This window comes from Schistocerca serialis, chromosome 1 (assembly GCF_023864345.2).
Source record: "Schistocerca serialis cubense isolate TAMUIC-IGC-003099 chromosome 1, iqSchSeri2.2, whole genome shotgun sequence".
Lineage (NCBI taxonomy): Eukaryota > Metazoa > Arthropoda > Insecta > Orthoptera > Acrididae > Schistocerca > Schistocerca serialis.
In genome coordinates, this window is record NC_064638.1 from 894841788 (window position 1) to 894868688 (window position 26901).

The following is a 26901-nucleotide window of genomic DNA, read 5'->3' on the forward strand; positions in this document are numbered from 1 at the left end:
ATTGGGTTCAAAGTTGTTGGTGCTGAATCTGATGATAACGCCAACAATAAGAAAGCTGTATCATATGTCAGTGGTCCACCAGAACTTAAAATTAAACATCCACTCTCTTCTCCAGATGTTGGATGTACACCTTTCTATTTTCTACTTGATAGTGTGCACTTTTTGAAGTGTATACATAACAACTGGATAAAAACGAAAGAAGAATTTGTAGAGTTTCCAGATTTTAGCAATGAAATTGATGGTCGTTTTGAATCTTTCAGTAGTTTGAAATCTCTTCACTTGCTTGAAAAGGCAAATTTGTTGGCTGGTTGGTTGAAAAGGGCTGGAGGGGGGGGGGGGGGGGGGGGAGAAGATCAAACTGCTTGGTCATCATTCCCTTGTTCCTGTTAAAACAATTGCACAAGAACAATACCGAAAGGAAGGAAAAACAAACAAACAAACAACAACAACAGAGAGATGCAAGAAACAGGTAGAGGATATTAAACCAAGAAAGCAGAGTACCATGGCTGGCTGCACACAAGAATAAAAAGGAGGAGCCAGCCACTCTGCAACACATTAAAATGTCCAATTGAAAAAGACAAGGTGAGATGAACACATGAAGGGAAAAGATGAACACCAAGACAAAAAAATGCAGAGAAAGGGTGACAGACAGTTAAAATGGAGGGAGTGTGGAGGCTGTAATGTCCCCACAGAAAATACCCTCTACCATGCACCAATTAATCATTTTCAATCAAACCATCCACATTCATTCACTTTGGAAAAGTTATCTGATCTGATTTTCTCGTGATATATGCGGCGACAGCTCGACGACGCCAAAGTATTTTCTAGTGCGTTTATTCTTTGAAATAAGAGAGATGGATATATGCATTCTCCATGGTTGTTAGAGTGGTAACTAGGACAGCTTCTGGAGTATCTGTTGAGGGATTGACGTGTTTCCGAGAGATACATATTCTGCTTTCCTTCTCGCTAAAGCGAGCCAATTAACATTTGTGCCGCTAGTGGTTTGTTTGAAGAGAAAGAGACTGTAAAAGGAAAATAATTAAGGCGTGGAATCACCGGAGATCTGGACATGTAATGGAGATGGATTTAATACACAATTTCCTTCATAAATAAGGTTTATGACTTTTTTTTGTTCTGGAGTGAATGAACAAATGAGTTTTTTCTGAATCATTTGATGATCACGTTGGCCCTGTAATTAGTGGGGAAGTTTCAGCTGTGTCGAAGAGAGCCTGCAATCACCGAGTCTGTGTTAAATCGTCCAAAAAGGCTTCGTACACATCTGGAATTCGCAATCTTTCCACCAAAGATCCTATTTGGCTGATTTCACGTAATGAAATATTATATTAAAAACCGTACATAGATAAAGGAGAGAAAGAGAGAGAGCGAATGAAAATCGAGATAATACTAATAATCCTCCATTAGTCTAATTTTTCGCCTGTCTTATCACGGATCAGCCAAGAACTGGGAGGGCCTTACTTTACTGTATAGATTTATGTGTGAAGGTGAAGGGATCTTAAAGGCAATAGATACACGTCTATACAGACAAGACATTACACAGAGATAGCGGCTAGCTGCGTTCATCATCTATTCTTAGATAAAGAGACGGCAACTTATTATCTGAACATTAAAATGTTAAAAGGCCTCGGACAGAAGGCCAAACGCCCCCTCTTCGATGGTACGATAAAAATCCCCCTAACGAATAAAACTTAAAACTAAATCTGCAGTTGAAGTATTGTCGCCCAACACTGAAGGTAGTGGGCTGGGAAAGTTAAAAAGTCCGCCAAAGTCTGCCACAGAGCAGGTAAAAGTGGGCAGTCCAGCAAGAGGTGGACAACTATCATTTGTGAGCCACAGCGACACCGAGGTGGGTCCACACAACAGAGGAGGTAAACGTGTTAGCCATGTATGGCCAATGCAAAGCCGGCAGGGAACCACAGAGACAGTGCGAGAGGCCCGCATGGAGGACTTCCACACATTCATAGTCTCCATAATGCCATGCAGTGTGTTGTGCGTAATGAGATAATGCCATTCCGTCTCCTAAAGTTGAAAAATGTTGTGGCGTAATAATGATCGCAGGTCAGTTGTAGGGATGCCGATGTCCAGTTTCATTTCAGCGCACACTCCGCTGCAGAGCGAAAATCTCATTCTGGAAACATCCCCCAGGCTGTGGCTAAGCCATGTCTCCGCAATATCCTTTCTTTCAGGAGTGCTAGTTCTGCAAGTTTCGCAGGAGAGCTTCTGTAAAGTTTGGAAGGTAGGAGACGAGGTACTGGCAGAAGTAAAGCTGTGAGTATCGGGCATGAGTCATGCTTCGGTAGCTCAGTTGATAGAGCACTTGCCCGCGAAAGGCAAAGGTCCCGAGTTCGAGTCTCGGTCGGGCACACAGTTTTAATCTGCCAGGAAGTTTCATACCAGCGCTCCGCTGCAGAGTGAAAATCTCATTCTGGATCCATGTAGCCTGTTTGGCCAGCCTGTCAGCAAGTTCATTTCCTGGGATTCCGATGTGGCCTGGGGTCCACACGAACACCACGGAACGACTGGACAATTCCAGGACATGGACGAACTCTTGGATGGGTGCTACCAAAGGATGGTGTGGGTAGCACTGGTCGATAGCTTGTAGGCTGCTCAAGGAGTCAGTACAGAGAAGAAATGGCTCGCCAGAGCATGAGCAGATGCACTCAATAGCACGACAAATGGCTGCCAGCTCTGCAGTGAAAACACTGCAGCGATCTGGCAAGGGGTGCTGTTCAATATGTCCTCGATGAACATATGCAAAGCCAATGTGACCATCAGCCACTGAACCATCGGTGTAAACCACTTCATGGCACCAGTACATGTCAATAATCGAGAGGAAGTGACACCGGTGAGCTGCGGGGTTAACTGAGTCCTTAGGGCCACGTGAAAGGTCCAGGCGAATCTTCGGCCTAGGTGTACACCATGAAGGTGTACGTGACTTGACCTTGAGTATAGGTGGTAAAGGCAAGGACTCCACTTCAGACAGAAGAGATCAGACGCAAAATGCAATTGTGAGCCCTGACCTGGGCCGCCGATACAGGAGATGAACTGCTGTGGGTGGGAAAAGGAGATCGTAATTCGGATGCTCAGGGGAAATAGGAATGTGTGCAACATAACTGGCGAGCAGTTGTGCACGTCTAACCTTCAATGGATGGACTCCGGCCTCCAGCAGGACGCTGGTCACCGGACCCACCCTAACGGCCACAGTGGTGCACTGGGTCAGGTAAATGCAACACTGAGGGTGCTGCTGAATCATAGTCAAGGCGGGATTTGACAAGGGCTCTGCAGAACTGCAGCAGCATAAAGCGATGTGCACCCCAGTTGGTGTTGCTCAGGCAGTGGAGGGCATTTAGGTGCTGCCAGCACTTCTGCTTCAGCTGGCGAAGTTGAGGAATCCACGTCAATCTGGCATCAAAAACCAGGCCTAAGAATCGATATGTCTCCACTACAGTGAGTGGATCGTCATTACGGTAAAGTTCTGATTCCAGATGAACGGTACAACGCCAACACACATGCGTGACACATGACTTTGCAGCTGAAAGCTGGAAGCCGAGGCCTAGAGTCCGTGACTGCACCTTCTGGATGGCTCCCTGCGGGCACCGCTCAGCAACACCAGTACTGGAAGAGCAGTACAAAATGCAGAAATTTCTGCATATAGAGAAGGTGAGACGGACGGCCTGACAGCTACTGCTAGACCGTTAATGGCCACTAAAAATAGAAACACACACAATACAGAGACCTGCAGGAACCCATTCTCCTCGATAGGAAGGGAGAGGGGGGAGGTGGGAGGGGGGAGGGGGGGGGAGGAACTATGGGAGGCACCAACTTGGACATGGAAAGTACAAAGCAACAGGAAATTTTGGATAAAAATCGGGAGCGGGCCCCGGATACTCCACTCATATAATGTCACAAGATATGATGTCGCCATGTCGTGTTGTAAGCCTTTTGTAAATCAAAAAGGATGGCAACCAGATGCTGGCGACTGGAAAACACTGTTCGGATGACAGCCTTGAGGGAAACTAGATTATCCGCGGTAGAGTGACACTGGTGGAAACCACCCTGGCCTGGACTAAGTAGGCCACATGACTCCAGGGCCCAGCACAACCGCCGACTTAGTATATGTTCTAACAGCTTACAAAGGACGTTGGTGAGGCTGATGGGTTGATAGCTATCCACATCAAGTTTGTATTAGCGAGGTTTGTGCACTGGAGTGATGGTGCTCTCCCACCAATGCAATGCAAAGACGCCATCACACCAGATCAGGTTGAAGATGACGAAGAGATGCCGCTTGTAGTCTGATGAGAGATGTTTGATCATCTGACAGTGGATCCAATCTGGCCCAGGAGCCGTGTCAGAGCCATGGGCAAGAGTGCTGAGGAGCTCCCACTCATTATAGGGTTCACTGTGACATTCAGTGAACAAGTGATCTTTCCTTTCCATCTGCCGTTTGAGGGTGCAAACGGCTGTGGGATAATTCTCTGATGCGGAGGCTCGCGCATAGTGCTCAGCAATTGCGTTTGTGTCAGTAGATAACACACCACTGATATTAATGCCAGTGACACCTGTCATGGTCTGGTACCCAAAAACACGTCTGATCTTTGTCCAAACTTGGGAAGGTGACGTATGGCACACAATGGTCGAGACGTTCCTCTCCAACATTCCTGTTTCCATCTTTTTACAAGCTGGCGAACGCAGATATGAAGCTGTTCAAAAGTTATTACGTGCTTGAAGGAAGAGTGCCGCTTATGTCGCTGTGGAGCTCTCCAACACTCTTTAATGGCCTCAGTGATTTCCGGCAACCACCAAGGTACTGACTTTTACCAGTGGTGTCCTAAAGAACAAAGGGTCGTGTTTTCTGCTGTAGAAACGATCGTTCTAGTGACCCGCTCAATCACCACATCGAAGATACCATGTGGGGGAGATTCAACGGTGGCAACAGGGGTGAAAGCTTCCCAGTCTGCTTTGTTTAAAGCCCATCTTGGTAGATATCTGGGGGAATGGAACTAGGGGAGTGACAGGAAGATGGGAAAGTGGCCACTACCACCCAAGTCATCGTGGGCTCTCCAGTGGACAGACGGGAGAAGTCCTGGGCTGCAGAGGGATAAATCAGTGCCATGAGCCACATGAAATGTGTGGGGGGGCCCCAGTATTTAAGAGGCAGCGGTCGAGTTGAGACAGTAAAGTTTCGACATCTCTACTTTGGCCAGTAAGCACGGTGTCACACCACAAGGGGTTATGGGCGTTAAAATCTCCCCAAAGTAGGAAAGGTTTAGGGAGTTGATGAATCAGTGCAGCCAATGCATTCAAGGGTACTACACCATCTGGAGGAAGATATATGTTGGAGACAGTTATTTCCTGTGTCGTCCTTATCCTGACAGCCACAGATTCAAGAGCAGTTCGAAGGGGCACAGGTTCACAACACACAGAGTTCAGGACATAAACGCAAACTCCACCTGATACTTTATTATAGCTGCTACGGTTCTTGTAATATCCCCAATAGCCACAGAGGGCAGGGGTCCGCATTGCAGGGAACCAGTTTTCCTGGAGAGCAATGCAGAAAGCAGGTGTAAAGCTTAACAGTTGCCATAGCTCAGCCAGGTGGTGGAAGAAACCACAGCAATTCCACTGGAGGATGATGATGTCGTGAGGTTGGGAAGGCATGAAGTGTGCAAGGATGCATGTTATGCCTCAGGGTCACCTGCTTGCACCGATTGATTATTTGTATCCATTCCTATTGTGGATGAGGCATGAGTGAGATCCAGGTCCTCAGGGCACGCTAAGATCTCCATCTCATTCTCAGATGCAGAACTGGTAGGAAGTTGTGGTGTTGGGGTCACCGGAGGGTCCTTTTTTTTATTTGCTTGCTCTCTCGCTTCTCTTTAGGGGCGTGCTGGGAGGACTTTTCCGAAGTAGCTTCAGGCATGGAGGAAGACCGCGAAGCTCTTCGTCCCGCAGCTTTTGGCTCTTCAGCCACTGGCGAGTGTCCACTGTGGCATTAGTAGAGACCTTGGGAGAGAGGGTCCCAAGGGACCCCTTCTGCACAAGAGGAGCCGGAGAAGGCTGTTGCTTCTCTGGCTGGCGGAGGGGACCAAAGTCCCCTGCATTTGGGTGGGGGGCAGCTTGCTCCCGAAATAAGTAATTTGGGAGCAAAAAGGGCACTGGTGTATTCTGGTGGCCTGGAGGGCCCACTGCTCGTGGCACCAAGAGTGCTACGACTTGTACTTGTGATGGCGATGGTAATGTAGCTGCAGCATATGTGGACGTCAATCAAATGGGGTGTAATTGTTCAAATTTACGTTTAGCCTCTTGGTAAGTAAACTGGTCCAGGGTCTTGTACTCCATGATCTTCCGCTCCTTTTGGAGTACTGTGAAGTCTGGACAGGAGACGATGAAAGAAGATGACATACTCTGGAAAGTGTCCTTGCCCAAATAGTTGAATTGCAGGTGGAGATGCAAAGCCATGACGAGAAGAGGATTAGAAGATCAAATCTAATAGCACTATGGATAACTCATGCATCACGTAAGGTGTCCTTCCCCATATAGCCTGCCCTGCACTTCTGTAGAATTTAGAAAGTGGCAGGTCAAACCAGAAAATGGGACCTGAACTTATAGGGCCAAAAAGTGTGAGACTCCTCGTGGTCGTCTCTAACGACAGGCAGGAATACCTCGGACCTATTCTAACCCCTGGATCCGCAGGGGGAGGCAAATTTGTTGAAATTCGCCAATAAAATGTCTTAAATCACTGTATCTATCAACCATGCAAAGGCAGAGCGTAACACTTGCTCTTCATGTTTTTGACCACACAACAGTTATTGTTCTGAAGGAATTAGGTTCTAAACACAATACTGAATACTCAAATGATACTACAACTTTGAATGAGAGAGTTTGCAAGTAGTGGGATGCAGTTAACATTAAAACTCTATTAAAAGGTCAAAGATTATTTAATAAGCTTCAAGAGCCAATAACCAGGAATTCTCAACACATGCTACTGTTCCTACATCAGTTTGCAAATTGGTTAGTGAAGGAAAACTGTCGGAGTGTAATTGCTCTTGGTAAACAAACTGATTTAGCTCTTCATATACCACCCTTGCCTTGACGGTTCTGGTTGGTACTGGCTCACTGAGAGAAATAGACAGTACCTTCTAACAGGCAAGATTCAAACTGATGACATGGAAAGCACATTTGGGAATTATCATCAGATGAGTGGTGGTAATTACCATTTCTCAATTACATAGATTTTTGAGACACAATAGAACAATGGTACAAAGCTATGTGGCATTCACATGGAAGTCACAAAAATTGGGTGATAATGTGGTTTCAATGGAAGATATTTTCTCTAATGAATCAGACATAAATGACCTTTCAAAAGTTACATACAACGAAGAGTTAAATTTATGTGTTAGATGAGGATGTGTGGCCCGTGCTTCATTACCTAAGAGGCTACTGGACAAGTCGAGACTTTTAAGAAAAGTAAAAGCAATTATTGAAAAATGTATCTGGCAGATGACAAGGAAGTGAAAGATGACTGAATTCATTTAACACCCGTTACCAGTAGAGGTGGGCTGTGTTAACTTAGGATGCTATAGCCTGCGCAGCATTTATATTTTTTACTGCACAAAAATTGCTTACAGAAAAAGAAGAGTTGCTTTTTCAGGAAAGGTGCCAAAGAAATGTATTGTTTTGTGTGTGTCATAGCAACTTGCTTGGTATGATATATTTGTTGGGTAGTGTACGACAAATCACACTGTACATGACGACACTGACTGTATGATTGGTTCTTCAGTCAGTATTCTTTTGAATAATTATATCAAGAGGGTTAATTGCATTGTACATATCAATAAAATTACAATACTCAAGATTAAGAGAAAATGACTGAAGTTTTTTTTCTGTATTTTTAAGCACAAAGAAAAAATTACTGGAATCTCCAAACCTTTTCTTATTCCTCTACATAGAGATTTGTATCGATATTGCACAGTTTCTCTTAAGTTCTAAAAAGTTTCAAGACAATTTTATGAAGGGGAAAAAAAGACAAACAAGAGAACAAATATACCCTAATTAAAGTATCACACTTTCCTTTATATTTTAGGCAAGAATCTGATATATGTGGAGCTCAATATAGGCTAGCAGCTAAAAATATGTTTTGTAATAGTATGACCTGTACTGTTAACATCATGCACGGAGTGTCTAGGCCCTACTCCTTGGTGGCATTGTTCGAATGGCTGTCAACTGTAGTAATACAGAGATGAAGAAGCTTACACAGCATGAATTGGCAGGGAGAGCTGCATCAAACCTATATTTGGAATGATGACCACAACAGATATATAATGGAGAGGAATCAACAGATTTTAATGGCACCTGTTTCACTTAATTTTTGTGATGGAAGTTTCCATTTCCAGTTTTTAACCCACTGTGTACTACTACTGATACAGATGTTATGCATAATGACAAAATATGGGAAAATGTAAATCTGGATGGCTGGACACTAATTTGAAATTTCATCCTCCTGAATATGAGCCCAGTTTCTTACAAGTGAATTATCTTGCCCAGTTTTAATAAGGATTACGGAAGCAATGATAGCTGTCTTGTTGGAGGGAACACCCTGGCATTCAGCTGAAGTGATTATGGTACTGATGGAAATCTTAGAACTGCTTAGCAAATGGGGATCTGAACTCCAATCCTCCAAAGCACTAGTCGAATGTTTTGGATACTGTGTCATGTTGTTTGGTTTTATGCTACACGTGCAGTTAAGCTAGTTGAGCTAGTTAAAGTTCATTTCTGTTTCAGTACTAGTATTTTTATTTAAAGCTTTGGTGAACAAGAATGAGTTTTGTAATGCATACACTAAATTTTTGTCAGCCAAAGGATCAATCCAAATGAAGTGGTCCCAGAAAAATTAAGTTGGTCACTAGACCATTTTTAAATATTTTAATTTTTTTGTGTGTGATTACCCTATAACTGAGAAGATCAAAACAGGTTTTTCTTTAAAAAAAAAAATTACTTTTCACCTTTACTGAATGACTGCCATTTTCGTTTGTAAGCAAGCGATGATGTTTCAGTTTACAGACGTTAGCAAAGGTATGAAAATCTCCCCACTGGGTTAAGTTACAACATTGCAATTGACATGATTGTTTTTAGAAAAGTGTCCTCTACAACATTGTATATTACACAAAATACCGTAAATTAAAAAATAACCAGTCAAAATGACCTCCAAAGTTTGGTATCCAAATTTTTAAAAAAATCCACTTTTTAATAACAAACAAGGAGTGATTTATGAGAGTCTATTTTTTCCTATTTCTAGCTTTCATACACTTCTAGCCACATACAGAGCAAGAACACTTACAAATGTTTCCTTAATTTTTTACGAATTTTTGAAATTTGAAAATTTAAATTTTTTGTAAAGTTTGGCGTTAGTTAGGTTTATTGTCAACAAAGAAGAACATTATTGCAGGGTGTGGCACTGTAGAAGTACATTATTGTTGGGAGTGACACTGTTGTAGTCAGTTTGTTCTGAAACCTCTGAGTGGATGTACATCCTTCATTGAGAGTGTCGAATTTTTATATGCTTTGTTCTGTGTGTAATTTGTAATTAATTTTGAGAGATTAACTGGAATGCAATAACATGGATGAACAGTGCTCTGTTGGACAGATAGCAAGTGAATTGTGTCACAAAACAGTTTACGGTTCAGTTACTAAAAACTTGAAAAATGTCAATGACAGTCTTCCAATTCATGAAAATGGTTCTAAATGCCTTGAACAAGAATGAATTAAGCTGTGGAATATTCTTAGATTTATCTAAAGCATTTTATTTAATCAGCCATGACTTATTGCTAATGAAACTAGAATGTTATGGGGTCCGGGGACTTGCCTTCAAATGGTTCAAGTCTTATCTCTCTGATAGACAACAGAAAGTACAAATATGTCATGAAAGCAAAGAGTATCTTTCAGATTTAAAACCACCACTAGCTATGGAGTGCCCCAGGGTTCCGCGTTATGACAGTTGCAGAAACAGTGATGTTCGCTGATGACACTAGCATTTTTATAAAAGGATACACTGAGGATGATCTGCAGCAGAGTGTCTCTAGGACAATAAATGAGACAGGAAAATGGTTAAGTGATAATGCTTTGATCATAAATAAGGATAAAACGGTATTCGTGAATTTCAGTAATATTAAAAGTAAAGCTAGAAAAAGAGTAAAAGCTGAGTTAGGGAACTATGTTATTGCACAAGCTCCATACACAAAATTCCTCAGTATATGGGTGGATGAGCACTTGAGATGGAAAAAGCATCTAGAAGTTTTGAGTAAAAAATTAAGTACATGCTGCTTTGTGCTAAGAATGCTTCGGGAATGCTGCAACACTGACTCATTGCTGTGTGCCTAGTATGCTGACATGAACAGTTTGCTTAGATATGGTGTGATCTGGGGAAATACATGTATAGCAAAACAAGCTTTCAAACTTCAAAAAAGGGCTATTAGAATAATGAAAGGGGTTCCCTGCAGAGTGTCATGCAGGGAAATATTTAAATGACTCTTCCTAGCTTATACATCTATGAATGTGTATGCTTTCTGAAAACTCACCAGGAATTTTCAACATTAAATAATCAGGTTCATAACCATGAAACAAGGAACAGGGATGATTTTCACAGACACACCCACAAAGGAGCACCCTACCAAAAAAGTGTAAAGTACCAGCCCAAAATACTTTTTAGTGCATTGCCTTCTACTGTAATTTAAGAATTGCATAAATTCAAGGTAGATCTTAAACAATTTTTACTAACACATACTTTTTATAGCATTGAAGAATATCTGAATATGAAAAAGTAATATTACTTATATACACTGATATAAAATATTTGTATTTATTATCCAAGCACTTGAAACAAATTAAAGATAAGAAACTATTCTGTAACTGACTACATCCATGCAATGTATACTGTAAACGGATGAATAAAGAGATTGATTGATTGATTTGATGGAGTTAGACAAACTTTGTTTAAATTTCGAGTAAGTTCTTCTGTAACATCATTGTGCGAGTATCATGAGAAGAAATATATTCTAAAGTACAACCACATTTTTGGAAGAAAGTACTGCGATCCACTTAAATTTCATAAAAAGCATATTACTAAAGGTTTGAGGGAAATAAAACTTAAATATTTGTCCTTGTTATGTGAGAGTGAAACAGCTTCCAAAGTGAAACGTAATGCGATTCCTGGAAATTCACTGTGCCCAAATTGTTACTCAAAAATATTTGTTGTGAATCCATTTTTATTGGCATTTTTATTACCATAGAACAAAAGCAAAAGCTCCTATTGTTTAATATCGCATTATTAAAAATTAATAAACTAAATGAATATTGGGTGATAGTGTTAACTAAATATATGTCACAATTAAATTTTATTACAATGACACAATAAACCATTTAAATAGGCAACAGTCATAAGATCAGTTATAGAGTAATGTGAATTATTTCCTCCTTTTCAAAAATTCATATCTTTGTTCACAGTAAGATATCAATGTTGAAATTTTTACAGTACGTTGCTATCATACAGATGTACAAACTGTGCAAAAATTATATTTTTATATTCAGTCCCACGTGAGATAACTAACCCCAAACTTTGCAAAAAATGAAAATTTTCAAATTTCAAAAATCCATAAAACATTAAGGACACATTTGTAAGTGCTCTTGCTCTGTATGAGGCTAGTAGTGTATGATATCAAACTATAGGAAAAAAATAGACTCTAATAAATCACTCCTTGTTTGTTATTAAAAAGTGGATTTTTTGAAAACTTGGATACCAAACTTTGGAGGCCATTTTGACTGGTTGTTTTTGAATTTACGGTATTTTGTGTAATAGACAATGTTGTAGCAGACACTTTTCTAAAACAATCATGTACATTGCAATGTTGTAACTTAATCCAGTGCAGAGATATTCAAATTTTCGCTTGGCCCTAATGTCTCCAGACTGAAAAATCATCACGGGCCTACAAATAAAAATGGCCGCTTCGAGTAAATGTACAAGATAAATTATTTTAAAAAACTGTTTTTAACTTCTCAAATATAGGGCAATCACATATAAAAAATTAAAATATTTTAAAATGGTAAAGTAACCATCACTGGACCACTTTATATAGATTGACCCCAAAATGAATACACATTGTTACATTCTGTTTAACTGTTGACAGTGAACACGTAAGTGAACAAAGATTCTTGTATGTTGTTCCCTATCATTCAAGTACCAGCTGCAAACAGAATGAGCTCATCTGCATTGTCAGAGATCTGAAAATTACATTTATGAGGAACAGGAAAGTCGATACTGTAATTATGCAACCACTGTTATTTGGATTCCTGCATTTGAGAAGCAGTTGCTGACTAATGCTGAAGAAATATCCCAGAATGTTGTGATGTACAAAGCAGAACCTGTGACTAAAGTCTCTGTCTTGAGGGACTGGGGGGGGGGGGGGGATATGAACAGTAAGCACCAAGAATTGTCCATATTAAAAAAATGAGTTTACCAAACCAACACTTCTGCAAATATGAAAGGAGGCAGAACAGTTCAACCAAGTCACCGAATCATTTTATCTCAGTCTCTACTCTCCAGCCACTTCCATCCAGTAAAAGTGTTTAGGACAGTACTACCTTTCAGTTAAAAAGATCGAAAGTGTCTTCCTCCGACGAACTCTAAAAAAAGATTGGAAAGCAAAACCATCCAAGTAAATCTTTATCAAAATGTAGATCAGCATCCAGGCTACCTGTTGTTCAGCCTACAACAGCAATGATTCCAACCAAGAAAACCCTATTGACTCTGCTCAAGACAGAGCTCAGCCAACATTATTCAAAAGACTGTATAAAATGTGACATAGAAGGTACACACATGAATCAGATAACTCACCCACAAACTCAAACATTATATGCCACATGGTACAGAAAACCAGATAGAGTAAAATTTGTGTTATGGTTTTCATCGCCTACTTAAAATATTCTAGTGCACATTTAATACATTGAAACAGGATTGTGTTTATACGATTGATTTAAGTCTGTATTAACTTTTTGTAACTTCTGTTCTACCTTTTATTCTTATGATAGCACGATTTAATAGATCCCTCGTTAAGTCATGTTACGTTTGCCAAAGTTCGGTTAAGACGGCCAATGCCGACGATTCGTATCGAACACTCCTCTGCATTCCAAGTTTTATAAACAATGAGGTTTCTGAATTGCCAGTAAAACCCTGATGTCCTTTGAATCGGATGCAAGTCTCCCTTAAATCGTTGGGATCAAGTGATACTATGTAGAAATTTGACTCTTTACATATTCTGTAAGCCCTAACTACAAAATCAAAAGCCGTTTACAAGAACAAACTATCAATTGGTCACTCATCCAATGAGTGAGTCGCCCACAACTGTAGGCGATGATTCAAAAATAAATTTTGTACAGGGTGTGCAGTTTCGCAAAGATCTACGTGTATATACCATTACTCCACAATCTAATTCTATTATACTTGTTTCTATATCAAATTTACTTTATTTGAAGGTTGCGTATTCCGTCGAGTATGTATGTGCGTATATAACAAATACAAGGGACCGTTTCCTTCCGTATTTAGAAATTCTCCAGTCGAACATCTTACCATGGCAAGTTTTCTTTTGTCGTTTCCTCGCTGCCTGCTTTTCCTACCATTATAAACAATACTTTAGCACTTCCGAAATGTGGCGGCAAAACTCTCAGAGAAAACTCATATAGACATATACGTAATTGGCGGCAAAGCTAAAACGAAAACCAAAACAATGAATTCTGAACAGTTGCCTGTCGCTATTGAGCATTTTTTTTTTTTTTTTTTTTTTTAACCCATCATCATAGTCCTCGATGTAGTCCATTCTGAGGGATCCTTCTATTGTTCTTTATTAGTCGTAATAGCATTTTTCGTAAGTGCCAATGACAGAATGCCCTCTCACATCAGTATTTGACCTAGCAGGACATGTTTAGATCACATCGGAGATGTCAGAGATTCTAGCTCGAAGAAGCATTTGTTTATTATTTGTTTAGATGGGACCTTAGTTGTTCTAGGTGTATGTTTGTGAACTTCGCAGAAAAGTATATGTCAACAGCATTTAACGTGAAGTAATAGGTCAATAGTGCTTACAATGCACCATTCAATGAAACTTCCTGTGTCACCTATCGTGGACAAAATGTTTTCACGATATTCGAATTTTTGTGTTTCTAAAGTTGAAAGTGCTGCGTTAAATCGGGCATACAGCGTTTGTGCAAACAGATCTTATTCTGGCGTTGAGTTGGACCATTTACACCAAGAGAAAAAATGTCGGCTTTTCTTGTCTAGTATGGGAAGAAACAAATGTCAGCGAAGGTCCCTCTCCTCACAATTTTCACCGGAAATCGCGCCTCATCCTCCCATGGTTTTAAAATTTCTGTCCGAAAGCAGCCCAGTGCTTTTTGCTCAAGAAAACCTAGTCCTTCTTCACGATCTGACATGTCTACCGTGGTGGGCCACGATCATTTCTTCAACTATCATACTCCGCACAGCAGTAACATTACCACTTGCTGTGTATCAGGTAATGCTGACTCTGTTGTTCATTATAAAGTGCTTTATAACCCATAAGTCATCTAAAAATTATGTAGCTGCTAACTGTGTCAACCGTTGAAAGTAAAAGTAAAGTCTTCACTATAGATGAGGACAGCTCATTAAAGACCATGTAGGGTGATGATAAGGGGATACCAATATTGAATTCGTTGCATACGTGCTAAAATAATTAGGGGCTAATGTATACGTTGAATGAATAGGTAGGGAGGGGGTGAGTGGAGGATGTAGCCTCGGAATCAGAAGGCGATGTGACAACTTTGTCATAATAATGCTCAATGTGATTTTGCCTGTTCATTTTGTTAAAAGGCACTGTGGCTTTCCAGATCTAAAATAAAATATAGAATCTGTTATAAATGGATGAACAACTTCTCCAGATTTCCTTGTGTGTACACAATTAGCTTAGAAAACAGCTCAAAATTTTATGGTATTGTGTCCAGATTGCAAGACGAACAAGCCACCATGTGTCACCTATGACTTCCTGGCAAATCCCACATTATCCTAAATTGTGGTATGTAGCTCATCCATTTTGGTATCAATGTATCAACCTGTTAATCTCAACCCACAATGTAGTTTCTCCTTTATCTCATTGTAGAATGACTTTATCTATTACTTTGTATTGTGTGCAGGCACGTACTGACAAAAAAGTAAACAATACGATTTTTCCCAGTAATACATAAGCACACAAAATTTCTAAAAGTTGTGTTACACACCTTCCATTACCTTCTCCTCCCCTGCCCCTAGTCTCCCAGCACTCCTTCCCGACATTACAGAAGTGTCCGATTCCACCTGACCCATGACATCACCAGTGTGGCAGAAATTGTAACTTTCAGTATATACAAAATGACATCACTTCACACACATGCACGCGCACACACACACACACACACACACACACACAACACACACACACACCAACACACACCAACAAATGCAAAAAAAAGACGTAATAATGCCTCACTCCAAAAATAAAATAAAACTAATGGGACAGCCGTGGAAAACTGGGGTTTAGAACGGGGACAAGCTAAATATACAACAACAAAGAAGCACCATATGATCCCTAAACAAATAATATCCAAAAATAAATTACAGCATTCTGCTACACTAAGAAAACCACAGGAATCCGACGTTTCCCTTGATCTATATAGCTCAAAAGATCAACACCTACAACTCCAAAAAGTGGAATCGGACGTTTCCATTGACCCATATAGCTCTATCGGAGTCCTCAGATCAAAAATACCAAAAAGTGGAACTGAAATCCAAACACCTCAATTAAAACACAACTGACCTACCATAAATATACAACACACAAAACGTCACAATTACCATAGAATAAAACCAAAACAAAAGTTACTTACCAATAGAAGCCTCCGGCTATATAAGTTGGCCACCACCCGCATACAACAAAACAAAAAAAACATCAATCACACTTAAAAAAACCAAGCAACCAAACTGGTCCTCTCCAACATATTGGAAGAGTGCCTCTCCTCCCTCCCTATAACTGATTTAATTGCCCCCCAAAACCCCTCTATTATTTTAGTATAAGCCTCAGTTTCATAATTCTTAAACTAAATACTTTTATTAACTACTGAATGATTATAGCCCCCTCTTCCCCAAACTACTTTAAGACGAAAATGCATCAGAAACTATAGTGCTACCCTCCTCAATAGGTTCCTCAATAAAATGTATCAATTGTGTTTTACTACAACTCTGAAAAACTCGAAAAACAGTATTGGCATACCCACTCCCCTAAATAACAGCCCCCCCCCCCCCCTCCACATGCACAGACCAAAATAGGAACTGCCCCTCCCATACTTCCTTTTATCAAACTGTAATTCATTAATTTCAACAACTACTCCGAGCCCATCCAAATTGCCCATATACTTGACATACTCTGGACAAACCTCTCGACAAAATGAAAACCAGTCCAAAACAGTTCTCTCACTTAAGCCAGTTTCACGCAAATAAAAACTTATAGATGACCTATAACAAAAATAATAAGTGAGCAAGTCAATCTGCCTCATTTCTCAAACCAGGTATCGCATCTAGTTGACCGACAGATCTTATCATGCCGACAATTTCCACATAAACGTGCCCCTGGTCCGAGCTGCCGGAGCTCTTGTCAGTCTCATGTTGTTGCCACAAATGTGACATCTAATCTATTCTGCAATAAGTTCAAACATTTGCGGAAATTTTATGACAGACATCGCATCATCACCCATCTGTGAACATAGTGATATGCTCGCAAATTTTGCTGTCATATCCATACTTAACAACACAGCAATAAAACAAATTAAACTTCTTTCTGCACAACAAACACAAAACCAATAAGACCTAACAAAAACGCCAAACACACAAACAAACAAAAACCCTTAATAACCCACTGAAAACACTTCCACAACCTACATTACTGCACAGACTGTGTAAACTCAGAGCCACGTTAGTGTAGTCACAACCAAAACTCAAATAAATCCAATATGGCATGTTAAACTTAGAATGTACACATACACCACAAGAGGGCACCATCAAACTCAACAACACAACATCTACAAACACAACCAACTCAAAAACTCTGCACTGTAGTGACGTCGCGTGAAATCATACGGCTGGAATCAGGCACTTACATTGACCCCTCCCTCCCTTACCCCTTTTCTCATCCTCTCGTCCTCTCTCCTCCACCCTAACCCATTTTCTTCATCCTGTGCTCATTGCCCCCTCATGACAGCTCTTGTGCACCCAGTTTCTCCCATATTCATTCTTCCATCCCTTTCACCCACTCAGAAGCCCTCACTCACCGCTTCCCAGCCACATCATTTCTTCATTTTTCGACACTTTCCCCCACCCAACAACTGCTCCCCCCCTCCGTCCCCACCATTGCCATCACTTTGCTGTTTTTCTCATGTATCTACTCATAGTGCACTCTGTCACTTTGCTCACCTTTTGTCCTCCTCCATCCAAATGTAACTTTATATAATTCATGTCTTACTGATATCTCTATTTTTCAGCAAGAATTTATTTAAATAATTTGATTTCAGAATCATGTACTAGCCAGATATGAAAACATACTTCAAGAAATGCCTGCTATTGTAAAGGAATTGAAAGCAGAGACGGCGTACGCTGTGAAAAAATTTCAGTGGACAGAAAAGCAAGCAAGAGTAGTATATAACCGCTCAGTAAGTAGCCATGATTGAATTCTGCTTGGGTGATGTTTGCTTTGTTTCATACGTGGATGCAACATTTTTATGGACTTTATCAGCCCAATCTGAAATTTTCTGCTGACTTTTAAGGCTGTTTGTCACCTCATTCCATCCTCAAGATGGGTAGGTGGTTCTTATATTAAAGTAGAACATCAATTAACTGGAACATTTTGGGACTGAGTGTGTTTGGCTAGCTGATTTCTTGGATAACCAATTGCTTAAAAAAAATTGTATCACTATCATGAGAGCAATATGAAACAGAGAGACAGGTATATGTATTAACCACAAAACTACATATATTTTACACATATGAAGCAGCCCTATAGTTTATAAAAGAAGTCCAAAATTGATTTTTCCTTCAGAACTGATACTTGCTTTTCAGCTACTAAATCTCGCATACCTCTTAAACACAACTACTAGCAAATATAACCTTGTTTTTCAAACCACATAATAGAATCTTAAGGCAGAGAGAAGCTTCCTCACTGGATGGTCCTTTTACAATATGGCTGTCACCATGTTCTTCCTTGTTGTGACAAGGGTCTTAGTCATCAATGACACTAGCAATGATTCCATCAGCCATCAGTGTTGTTATAAGTAAATTGATATCAAAAGCATACTCTTTACTCTTTTTTGTTGCTTTAACTCTGGTTGTGATGTGCTCATGTGTAATAAAGCATTCTTTCCCAGAGCGTTCACCATAATTATATTTGAAATGCTCAACAAAAAGGTATGGGCCCAGGACCAGGTATAAAAACAATGTTTTTATAAATGTTAAGGAATAGGAGTCATGCATGGAAATCCGAAGCCTTTTCATAAGTGACACATGACCGATCACTTTTTTGTTTTTGTCAGTTGATTGTTCGCACATATGTACTGCCATTTATTTTATATGTTCAGGCCTAAAAGTGAATAGTTCAGCCCCATCTTGACTTCCAGTACTTGAAAAGGTGATCAGCCAAGAAAATTATTTGATGTGTAAATTTGCTATGAAGGTGTATTTAGTTCACATTGAACTATGGGATGTTATAGAGAACTCTTCTTTGGATCCAACGAAACTAGATGATTCTTGGAAGAAAAGAGACAGAGAACCACATTCCTGGATTGTACACTTCATTGAAAAAACAAATTATTCCCACACAAGGGACACAAAATATAAGAGCAGAAGCTTGGATGGCCTCGGAAAAGCGTTTAAACGCTCTGGACTTCGACATACAGTGAACTTGCTTAAAACGTTAATCACCAGCAAATTAGAAAAATTAAATTTGGAAGATGACTAATGCAATCGAATCATAATGAGCACATTTAAGTTAAATGAAATGAAGTTTCTGATGAGTGAAGAATTGATAGAAGCGCTGCTCCTTGCTGGATTACCTGACCTTGATTATGGGACTTTAAAACAGTGCCACACATGTCACCAGAGATTCTATTAAAGTAAAACTACTACAAGATGTCAAACTTGAAGATGCAGATGGAAATGAAGAATCGGCGTTATGTGTAAATAAATAAACTGTATAGTACATCATCAAATGCTTCAAGCGCAACTAACCCAATGTGCAACTAACCCAGTCATAATGCTAAATATTGTTCTAGCACAAGGGAAAAAGGAAGGTCATAAAAAATAACTATAAAGGAAATATAACCAGGAAAAGGTCAGAAAAGAGAGAGCCTTTCTTGCAGCAGATTCTATACAGTCTCATGAAAGGGAGATGTGGAATTTAGATTCTTCTGCCTCGACTCAACACTAATGATGGATGGAAGCTTCATAATACCAAGCCATGCAATAGCTCAGTAGGCAGTGTGGGTGATGGTGGTTTAGTAGCAAAGACTTCTGGAAGTGTTGATCTGACATTCTATACTTGTGATAACACTGTGGAGGTAGAAGTGTCGGGCATCATTCATATACCTAACTCAGCAACAGATTTGGTCTCATTTAGTAAAATTGTAAGTAAAGGGCATAAAGTGATGTTTAACAAAAAAAGATGGACTCATCTATGATGCAGAAGGTGAACTAATTGCCAAAGCATCACCTAAGAATAGGATCTGTTGCTTGAATACAAGCGAACTGAAACAATGCTGCTACACAAAAGGTATTTTATTCTTATGGCATCGCAGGCTAGGACATGTGAATTGCAGAAGTATGCAGAAGTTGACTGAGATTTCAATGCCGCTAAATGAGGATAATGTGGTAAAAATCCCTGGGAATTATTCATCATGGTAAAACAGTCACATCTTCCATTAAAAACAGAAAAGTTATACTAAAAACATCTTGGATTTAGTACATTCTGATTTGCATGGGCCAATGTAGACTGCATCTACTGGTAGTAATCATTAATTCCTCACATTTATTGATTATTTTTCAAATATAAATTCGTCTATTTTTTGAAGCAAAAGTCTGAGGTCTCATAGATATTTAAAAACTTCAAAGTTATGGTGGGAAAGCAGATAGGCAGAAGTATGGAGAAATTGCAGACTTACAGTGGAAAGGTATATGCCAATGACGAACTAAAAAGATTTCTGTATTCTGTCATAATGAACTTTTTTTGCAGTTTCGACAGTGATACAATAGACTCAATCTCAATATGAGGAACATGAAAATCGGAACATGTATTCTGGAGTTCGACACGAGGCTACATCTCAAATGTCAAGCAGAGAACCAAAACCCAAGAGATGCCTGACTATTTTACTTACTACTTAGAAGAAGGATTTCTAAATTAACACATTCATGTCTAAGAATGAAAATAGTGGAAAAAAGAATTCTATACTCTAGGCTGTAATGACACATTTGAAGAGGTACAAGTACCCAGGGAACATGAACCTCTCAAGACTAAGTGGATATTAAAGATACAGCTTGGGACTAGCAGTACACCAGAAAAATTTACGGCGCCCCAAGTAGTAAAAGGTTGCTCTCAAGTGCAAGGTATTAATTATCAGAAAACCTTCACACTGATGGTCAGTCATGCATCTATTAGGTATCTCTTGCCTATGGTAGCTCAAGAGAACATGGAGATTGATTGCATAGATATCATCATCCCTTATCTCTATGGAGACTCAAATGAAGAAACATATGCTATTCCACCAGAAAATTTTGCAGCTCTTGGAAAAGTATGGAGGCTGAAGAAAGCTGTTTATGGACGTAAACCGGCTGATCAGAATTGGAACCAAAAAATTGACGAGGTTTAATAAAACTGAAGCTGACAACATCAGACACTGAGGCATGTTGAGCCAGGTGTAATTAATATTAAACATCTGACTTCTGAAGTAATGTTAGCACATACTGTTACAAAACCCTTCAGTAATTAAAGGGAAATTCATATGAAATTGTGGCCTTGTGAAATAAATGAAGGAGTAGCTGTATATTTGAACGTCATATTGTGTGTCAATGTCAATTTAAGGGGATGTGTTAGGAAATGTAAATCGATATTTGCAGCACCTAGTTGTTACTGTTACTCTGTGGTTGTTAATGGGTTCGTGTGTGTAGTCATAAGTGTACATGTAATGATTTTCATGAAATAAAATGTTCTCTCACAAAGCTTTCACCATGATTACATTTAAAATGCTCAGCAATCAGTAAAAATAACCAGGTTGATTGGCATCACATTCCAACCAGTTTGAATGTTTTCTTGGTCACAATCTTCAAATCCGGAAGATTCTTTTATCAGTCCAGCCATTTCTGGTACTAATTGGCTGTTTAGTGAGTCTGCAGTTACAGTCATCAGCTCATCTGATGGCAGGAACTTATTCCAATCTATTCCTAGGTTAGTGTCCTTCACAGTAGTTCAAGTTTCTGCTGCCAAATACACAGCTGAGAACCTTGGGTGTACACTTCCTGAGGTCCACCCCCCCCCCCCCCCCCTCCGCCGCATCCTGTCCTAGACAGAACCATACCCGGCAATGCCTTTCTATAATACCATTTGAAGCTTTCAGTGATCCCATGATCCATTGGGTGGAGGACTGAAGTTGCATTGGGAGGCAGAGAAGGAACTTTAATCTTGCCATTTTCTCTTCCCATTGAAAACTTTGAGGGGTGACTTGCGGCATTATCGATCAACAACAAAACATTTCCAGAATTACCAGTCACATGTTGATGCATTTGGACTTCAAAGATAAATAGTGTCAAATAATTCTGTAAAAATGCTTGAATCCATCCACAAATTCTTTTGATTCTTGTAGATGACCAACAATACTTTTTGTCCTGTAAAGCACCACAGATTCTTAAGACTTCCATATGGTCAGCGAGGGTAACCTATGCATTCCGGTAACATTTCCACATACCTCAGCAGTGATGCAAGATTTCCTCATCTTATAACCAGGTGCTGACATTTCTTTCGTGGAAACTTGGGCTTTACGTCGCATTTTCTTCCAGTGTAGACCAGTTTTATCTGCGTTGCAGACATTGCTTTGTTATAGCCTTCATTTATCAATATTTATTGAAACATTCAGCAGCTTTAGTATCAGCTAACTTTTTTCACCCTGAATGTCCACTTCCTTAGTTCCATGCTTAAATTTGAAAATCACGTGCCAGCTTATAGCTGCTTTGAAACTGGTGTTACCCCCCAAGTTTCTTATTCATTTCAAGGGCTTTTTCACAGATCAAACGGCCACTTATTGGTTATCCTTGGCTATGTACCTGAATGAACCAAATGTATACTGAAGAGTCTACATCCCAGTTTCCTGCCATTTTCAACATTTTTCTGTGTAATGTTCAATCACCACTGTCAAGTTGACTCGCAAGTTTTGTGATGCCACTACTGTTCATTTTAATATCTGATATTATGGTATGCTGAACTCAGTATTCCACAGCTAGACTTGATTCGCTAGTATCGTTCTTCAGTCAGTCTGAAGCACTGAGAACCAATGCGAATGTTACAACTGTGGCACGATGTCGCAAGTGAAGCTCACATGCTGCTGCCTAGAGACTGTCAGAGGCTCAAGTTCGAGCACATGATTACTCGCTGTAGGCAGAAAGAGGAAAAGAGCTACAGTACCAAAGAACTATCATCTGCTAGTGGAAGTGTGTGGAGTGCATATTTAAATTTGCTGACTGGAACTCTTTTTGCTTAACCAGTGTTTTGGTTGATTGATATTTGAATTATTGATGTTGTACCGTATTACTTTTATTATCAGTTTTTATGCCATAAATAAGATGTGTTGACAGGGATGACCAACTCCTATTTGAATAGTGTCATATGAATGTGTGTGTGTGTGGGGGGGGGGGGGGGGGGGGCTAAAGGGGAAACTGATTAATAATTGCTGCACGAACAAGTAAAAAACATAATTGGAAAGAATAATTGGAAGGTACACATATCCTGGGTGAACTTTAACTGGTACTAATATCAACATACCTTCAGTGTCAATACATTTAAGATCATTATTCCATTTCAAGTTACGTACTTCTTCTCATTAATTCCATTGTGCATAGTGCTGCTTATGACAATCTGCTACAGGATCGCCCCTCTCCTGCTCATGTAAATTCATCTTGTCTGCTTCGAACCTCATGATATAGGATTTTCAACGTGGGCAAAAAGATGAACAGACAGGTGTTGTTGATGTAAATATACAGTATATGTGAATAAACTTACCTTCCTAATAATTTTATAACACTTTTAATATATGGTTGGAATACACATTTTTAATCTACACTGGCACGGTGGAGCTAGTCATATGTGCGCCTGCTACCCACTTACAGAAACCAACAGGTAAAGATACAGAAATTAATCAACTGAAGAGGATATCTCTTCTCATTTTTTTGTATAAAAACATTATCTGTGGCACAAAGCAATTTATTAATTTACATTTAGTTTTACATGTATAAAAGGAAAAGACAAAGAAAGGAAAAATAATGTGATCCACTACACTTGCCCCCCACTATGCACTGGCATCTTACAGAGGTGCACAGTGTCTGAGCATGTTTCTATTTTTGAGGGTTGATAGCCCTGGCCGGAATGGACATAGTCTTTATTTTCGGCCATTGGAATTATCCTGTATGGTTATCAATGTGTACGGGCATTTCAGCTTCTTTTAACACTTACATACATAAGTTTTCTTTCATAACAAGTGCTTGCTGTAACCGCATAGTCCCATTGTTGTCAGTCAGTATCTGCCCTGTGTTTCGCTTGCAAATCGTCCCATCTCGTGCTCACATGTTTAGTACAACGCCAGAGTGTCCATCTCATGCATTCACAGTAGCTTTCACTGCACAAATTCGTGAAGCTCGTGTTCAGTGGCATGATCCTCTGTGAAATCTTCGATGCTGTGACAACTGATTTCCAGAACAGTGGCCCGAGGAATTTATTTCACCTTGTCGCTCTCACTTATTCAGTGGAGACATGAGCTGTTCATCCGACATCCGTTGGCAAGGTAAGTTTCTTGCTGCTTTTACTACATTGTTGAACACAGAAAATTCATGTCACACAAGGTATTCCCACCTTTAGTTTATCACGTGCACACCCACTTATATCGTACACACACTTAACACTTTGCAGCCAGGTCTCATATGTTTTTGCGTTTTGTTTTTGAGCGTCTTTCATACAGTTGCATTACATAAAGTTTCTGTTGTGTCCTTTCCACATACTATACAAATAACATTAAAAAAATACAATTACAAAATACACTCAGTCCGTTCATTTGCTGACATGCCATTATTGTCGCTTATATACATTACAGTGTGCTTGTCATTTTGTTTTTGTACATTTTGTTAAATTACAATTTCATTACATTGTTCAATTCCAGTTTTATGAGTACACTTTTTACTCTCGTTTGGTTATACATTCTGCCTATAACATTCATACAATAATAGATTCTGTTTTCCTTTATGGCATAAATTGACGTACATTTCATTTCAATTTACTATGACTTCTTGTCAGAGCATATTTATCAGTTCCAAAGAATTAAAGAAGTAAGCAATAGTCACTAAAATAGATACTATGCACCGCCTCAGATAACTACGTATGGCCTCGCCTCTCTAGCATCACACTACAGGCTTGAGGAAATTCCACAGAAAGACATTTATGTGCTCGGTTACTTCTTGTTACTGGGCTTATTAACTGTGATCCCAAGAGCAAAATAATTTGTTGTTTATGAACACAACTCAGATCTGATGATACCAATCGTATCAAATACTTATTCAGTTTTTAAAAGTGCAGCTCAATATTTACTTGTTATGTTCATTGTGTAAAGGATATGCTGAGGTATATGGAGTATTATCATCAATACTACATTCAACTAGCAATGAGCGTAAAACAGTGTTTACGCAAATAACAAATGTGCATAAAAATTTCAGTGGAAATCAGGTGTTTGACTCTCTCATGGGTAGTCGACGCTCACAATACTTTGGTTTTGACCCCCTGATTATTTGGTAGTGCTCAACCTAGACCTGATATGTGACGTACTGAAACTGTTTTCCTCTTCACATACTTTCACACTATTACATTGATATGTATCATAAACTTACAACTATATTTATCTTGTGGTGCGGTCCTTTCTTATTTTTATATGGTACCTAACACTCTACAAGCATTTATCTTGCTTCACTTTAGGACGTATCGATGCATTGTTCCCTGGAAGAAAAACTTAATACTAACTTAAAACTAAATCTTCATAGATAAGTGTATAGTGGCTCAGTTGCTACTTATACCTTTTGATAAATTCAACCACATATTCATTCACTTCAGTGTGCAGTCGTGCTATCACAAAACTTATTCAATGTCATGTGTGTGTCTCTACTTACCGTATAAATCTGAAAGACAAAGTGTATTATAGGCATGGTGTGACGTCTTATTCGATTTGCTACTTATACTATACAAACTTTTTTACCTGCAGCAAGACTTTTCTGGTCCATCAAATGTAATTAGTGCCTGTACTTTCAATACTTAAATTTGTAAATATTGTACATATATAGATATAATGTATATAGTAGCGTAACTTAAGTAAATATCTCATAGCTTAGGGTCACCCTCCTTGTGTATGATCCCCTAGCTTATCTTGTGTGTGTGTATTGTGTAGATATTCGTACTTGTAGTATAGACTGTCGCTTTCCGTGTGTATGATTCCCTAGCTTATCTTTGTATGTGTGTATTATGTAGATAGTCGTACTTGTAGTATAGACTCTCCCTCAATTTTCTATGTCCCTGTCTATGCAATAGGCTTTACAAATGCTAGTGAAGGCCGTAGCTCATACGGTTTGTTTGTTTTGGGTGCTCCAACACTCTTTGCTGTGTCTGTCTGGTGCGTATGCGCTGTGTTTCTCTGATACCACTTACACTCATGCTTACAAATTAAGGCTAATTGCAGGATGTGGTACCACACAATGTGGCACTACACAAAACTGGCTCTAATAGTGTAAGCACATAGGCAACACACACGACACAGATCTGTAAGTCCATGGTATTGGTGATAAGTTGAGAAAGCTGTCCCGAAACACATGTGCTACAAAATGCCACTGTTTCCTGTGCATGTACCCCGACATCAATGTGGGATATGATCACCATGCACACGTACACAGGCCGCACAACGGGTTAGCATAATCTGGATCAGGTGTTCGAGCAGCTGCTGGGGTATAGCCTCCCATTCTTGCACCAGTGCCTCTCGAAGCTCCTGAAGTGTCCTAGGGGTGTGAAGACATGCAGCAATATGTCGACCGAGAGCATCCCAGACTTGCTCGATGGGGTTTACATCTGGAGAACAGGCAGGCCACTCCATTCGCCTGATATCTTCTGTTTCAAGGTACTCCTCCATGATGGCAGTTTGGTGCGGCCATGCATTATCATCCACCAGGAGGAAGGTGGGACCCACTGCACCCCTGAAAAGGCAAACATATTGGTGCAAAATGACATCCCGAAACACCTGACCTGTTACAGTTCCTCTGTCAAAGACATGCAGGGGTGTACGTGCACCAATCATAATCCCACCCCACACCGTCAAACCATGACCTCCATACAGGTCCCTTTCAAGGACATTAAGGGGTTGGTATGTGCTTCCTGGTTCACACCAGATGAAAACCCAGTGAGAATCACTGTTCAGACTATACCTGGACTCGCCCATGAACATAACCTGGGACCACTGATCCAATAACCATGTACTGTGTTGTTGAGACCAGGCTTTACG

General features: G+C 39.8%; 2 protein-coding genes across 2 annotated transcripts in view; one reads left to right on the top strand and one right to left on the bottom strand.

Annotated features, from left to right (window-relative positions):
* Positions 1 to 13790, bottom strand: part of LOC126411618 (replication factor C subunit 5) — a 93460-nt gene extending 79670 nt beyond the window's left edge. Inside the window, exon 1 of the mRNA XM_050081377.1 lies at positions 13637 to 13790. Within this exon, the coding sequence (XP_049937334.1) occupies positions 13637 to 13686 (50 nt within the window). The 5' untranslated portion in view covers positions 13687 to 13790. The remainder of the gene's footprint in view (positions 1 to 13636) is intronic.
* A 180-nt stretch (positions 13791 to 13970) lies between these two features.
* The window catches only part of LOC126411687 (cytochrome c oxidase assembly protein COX18, mitochondrial), a 75610-nt gene continuing 62679 nt past the window's right edge, over positions 13971 to 26901 (top strand). Inside the window, exons 1-2 of the mRNA XM_050081382.1 lie at positions 13971 to 14576; positions 17638 to 17775. Of these exons, the coding sequence (XP_049937339.1) occupies positions 14151 to 14576; positions 17638 to 17775 (564 nt within the window). The 5' untranslated portion in view covers positions 13971 to 14150. The remainder of the gene's footprint in view (positions 14577 to 17637; positions 17776 to 26901) is intronic.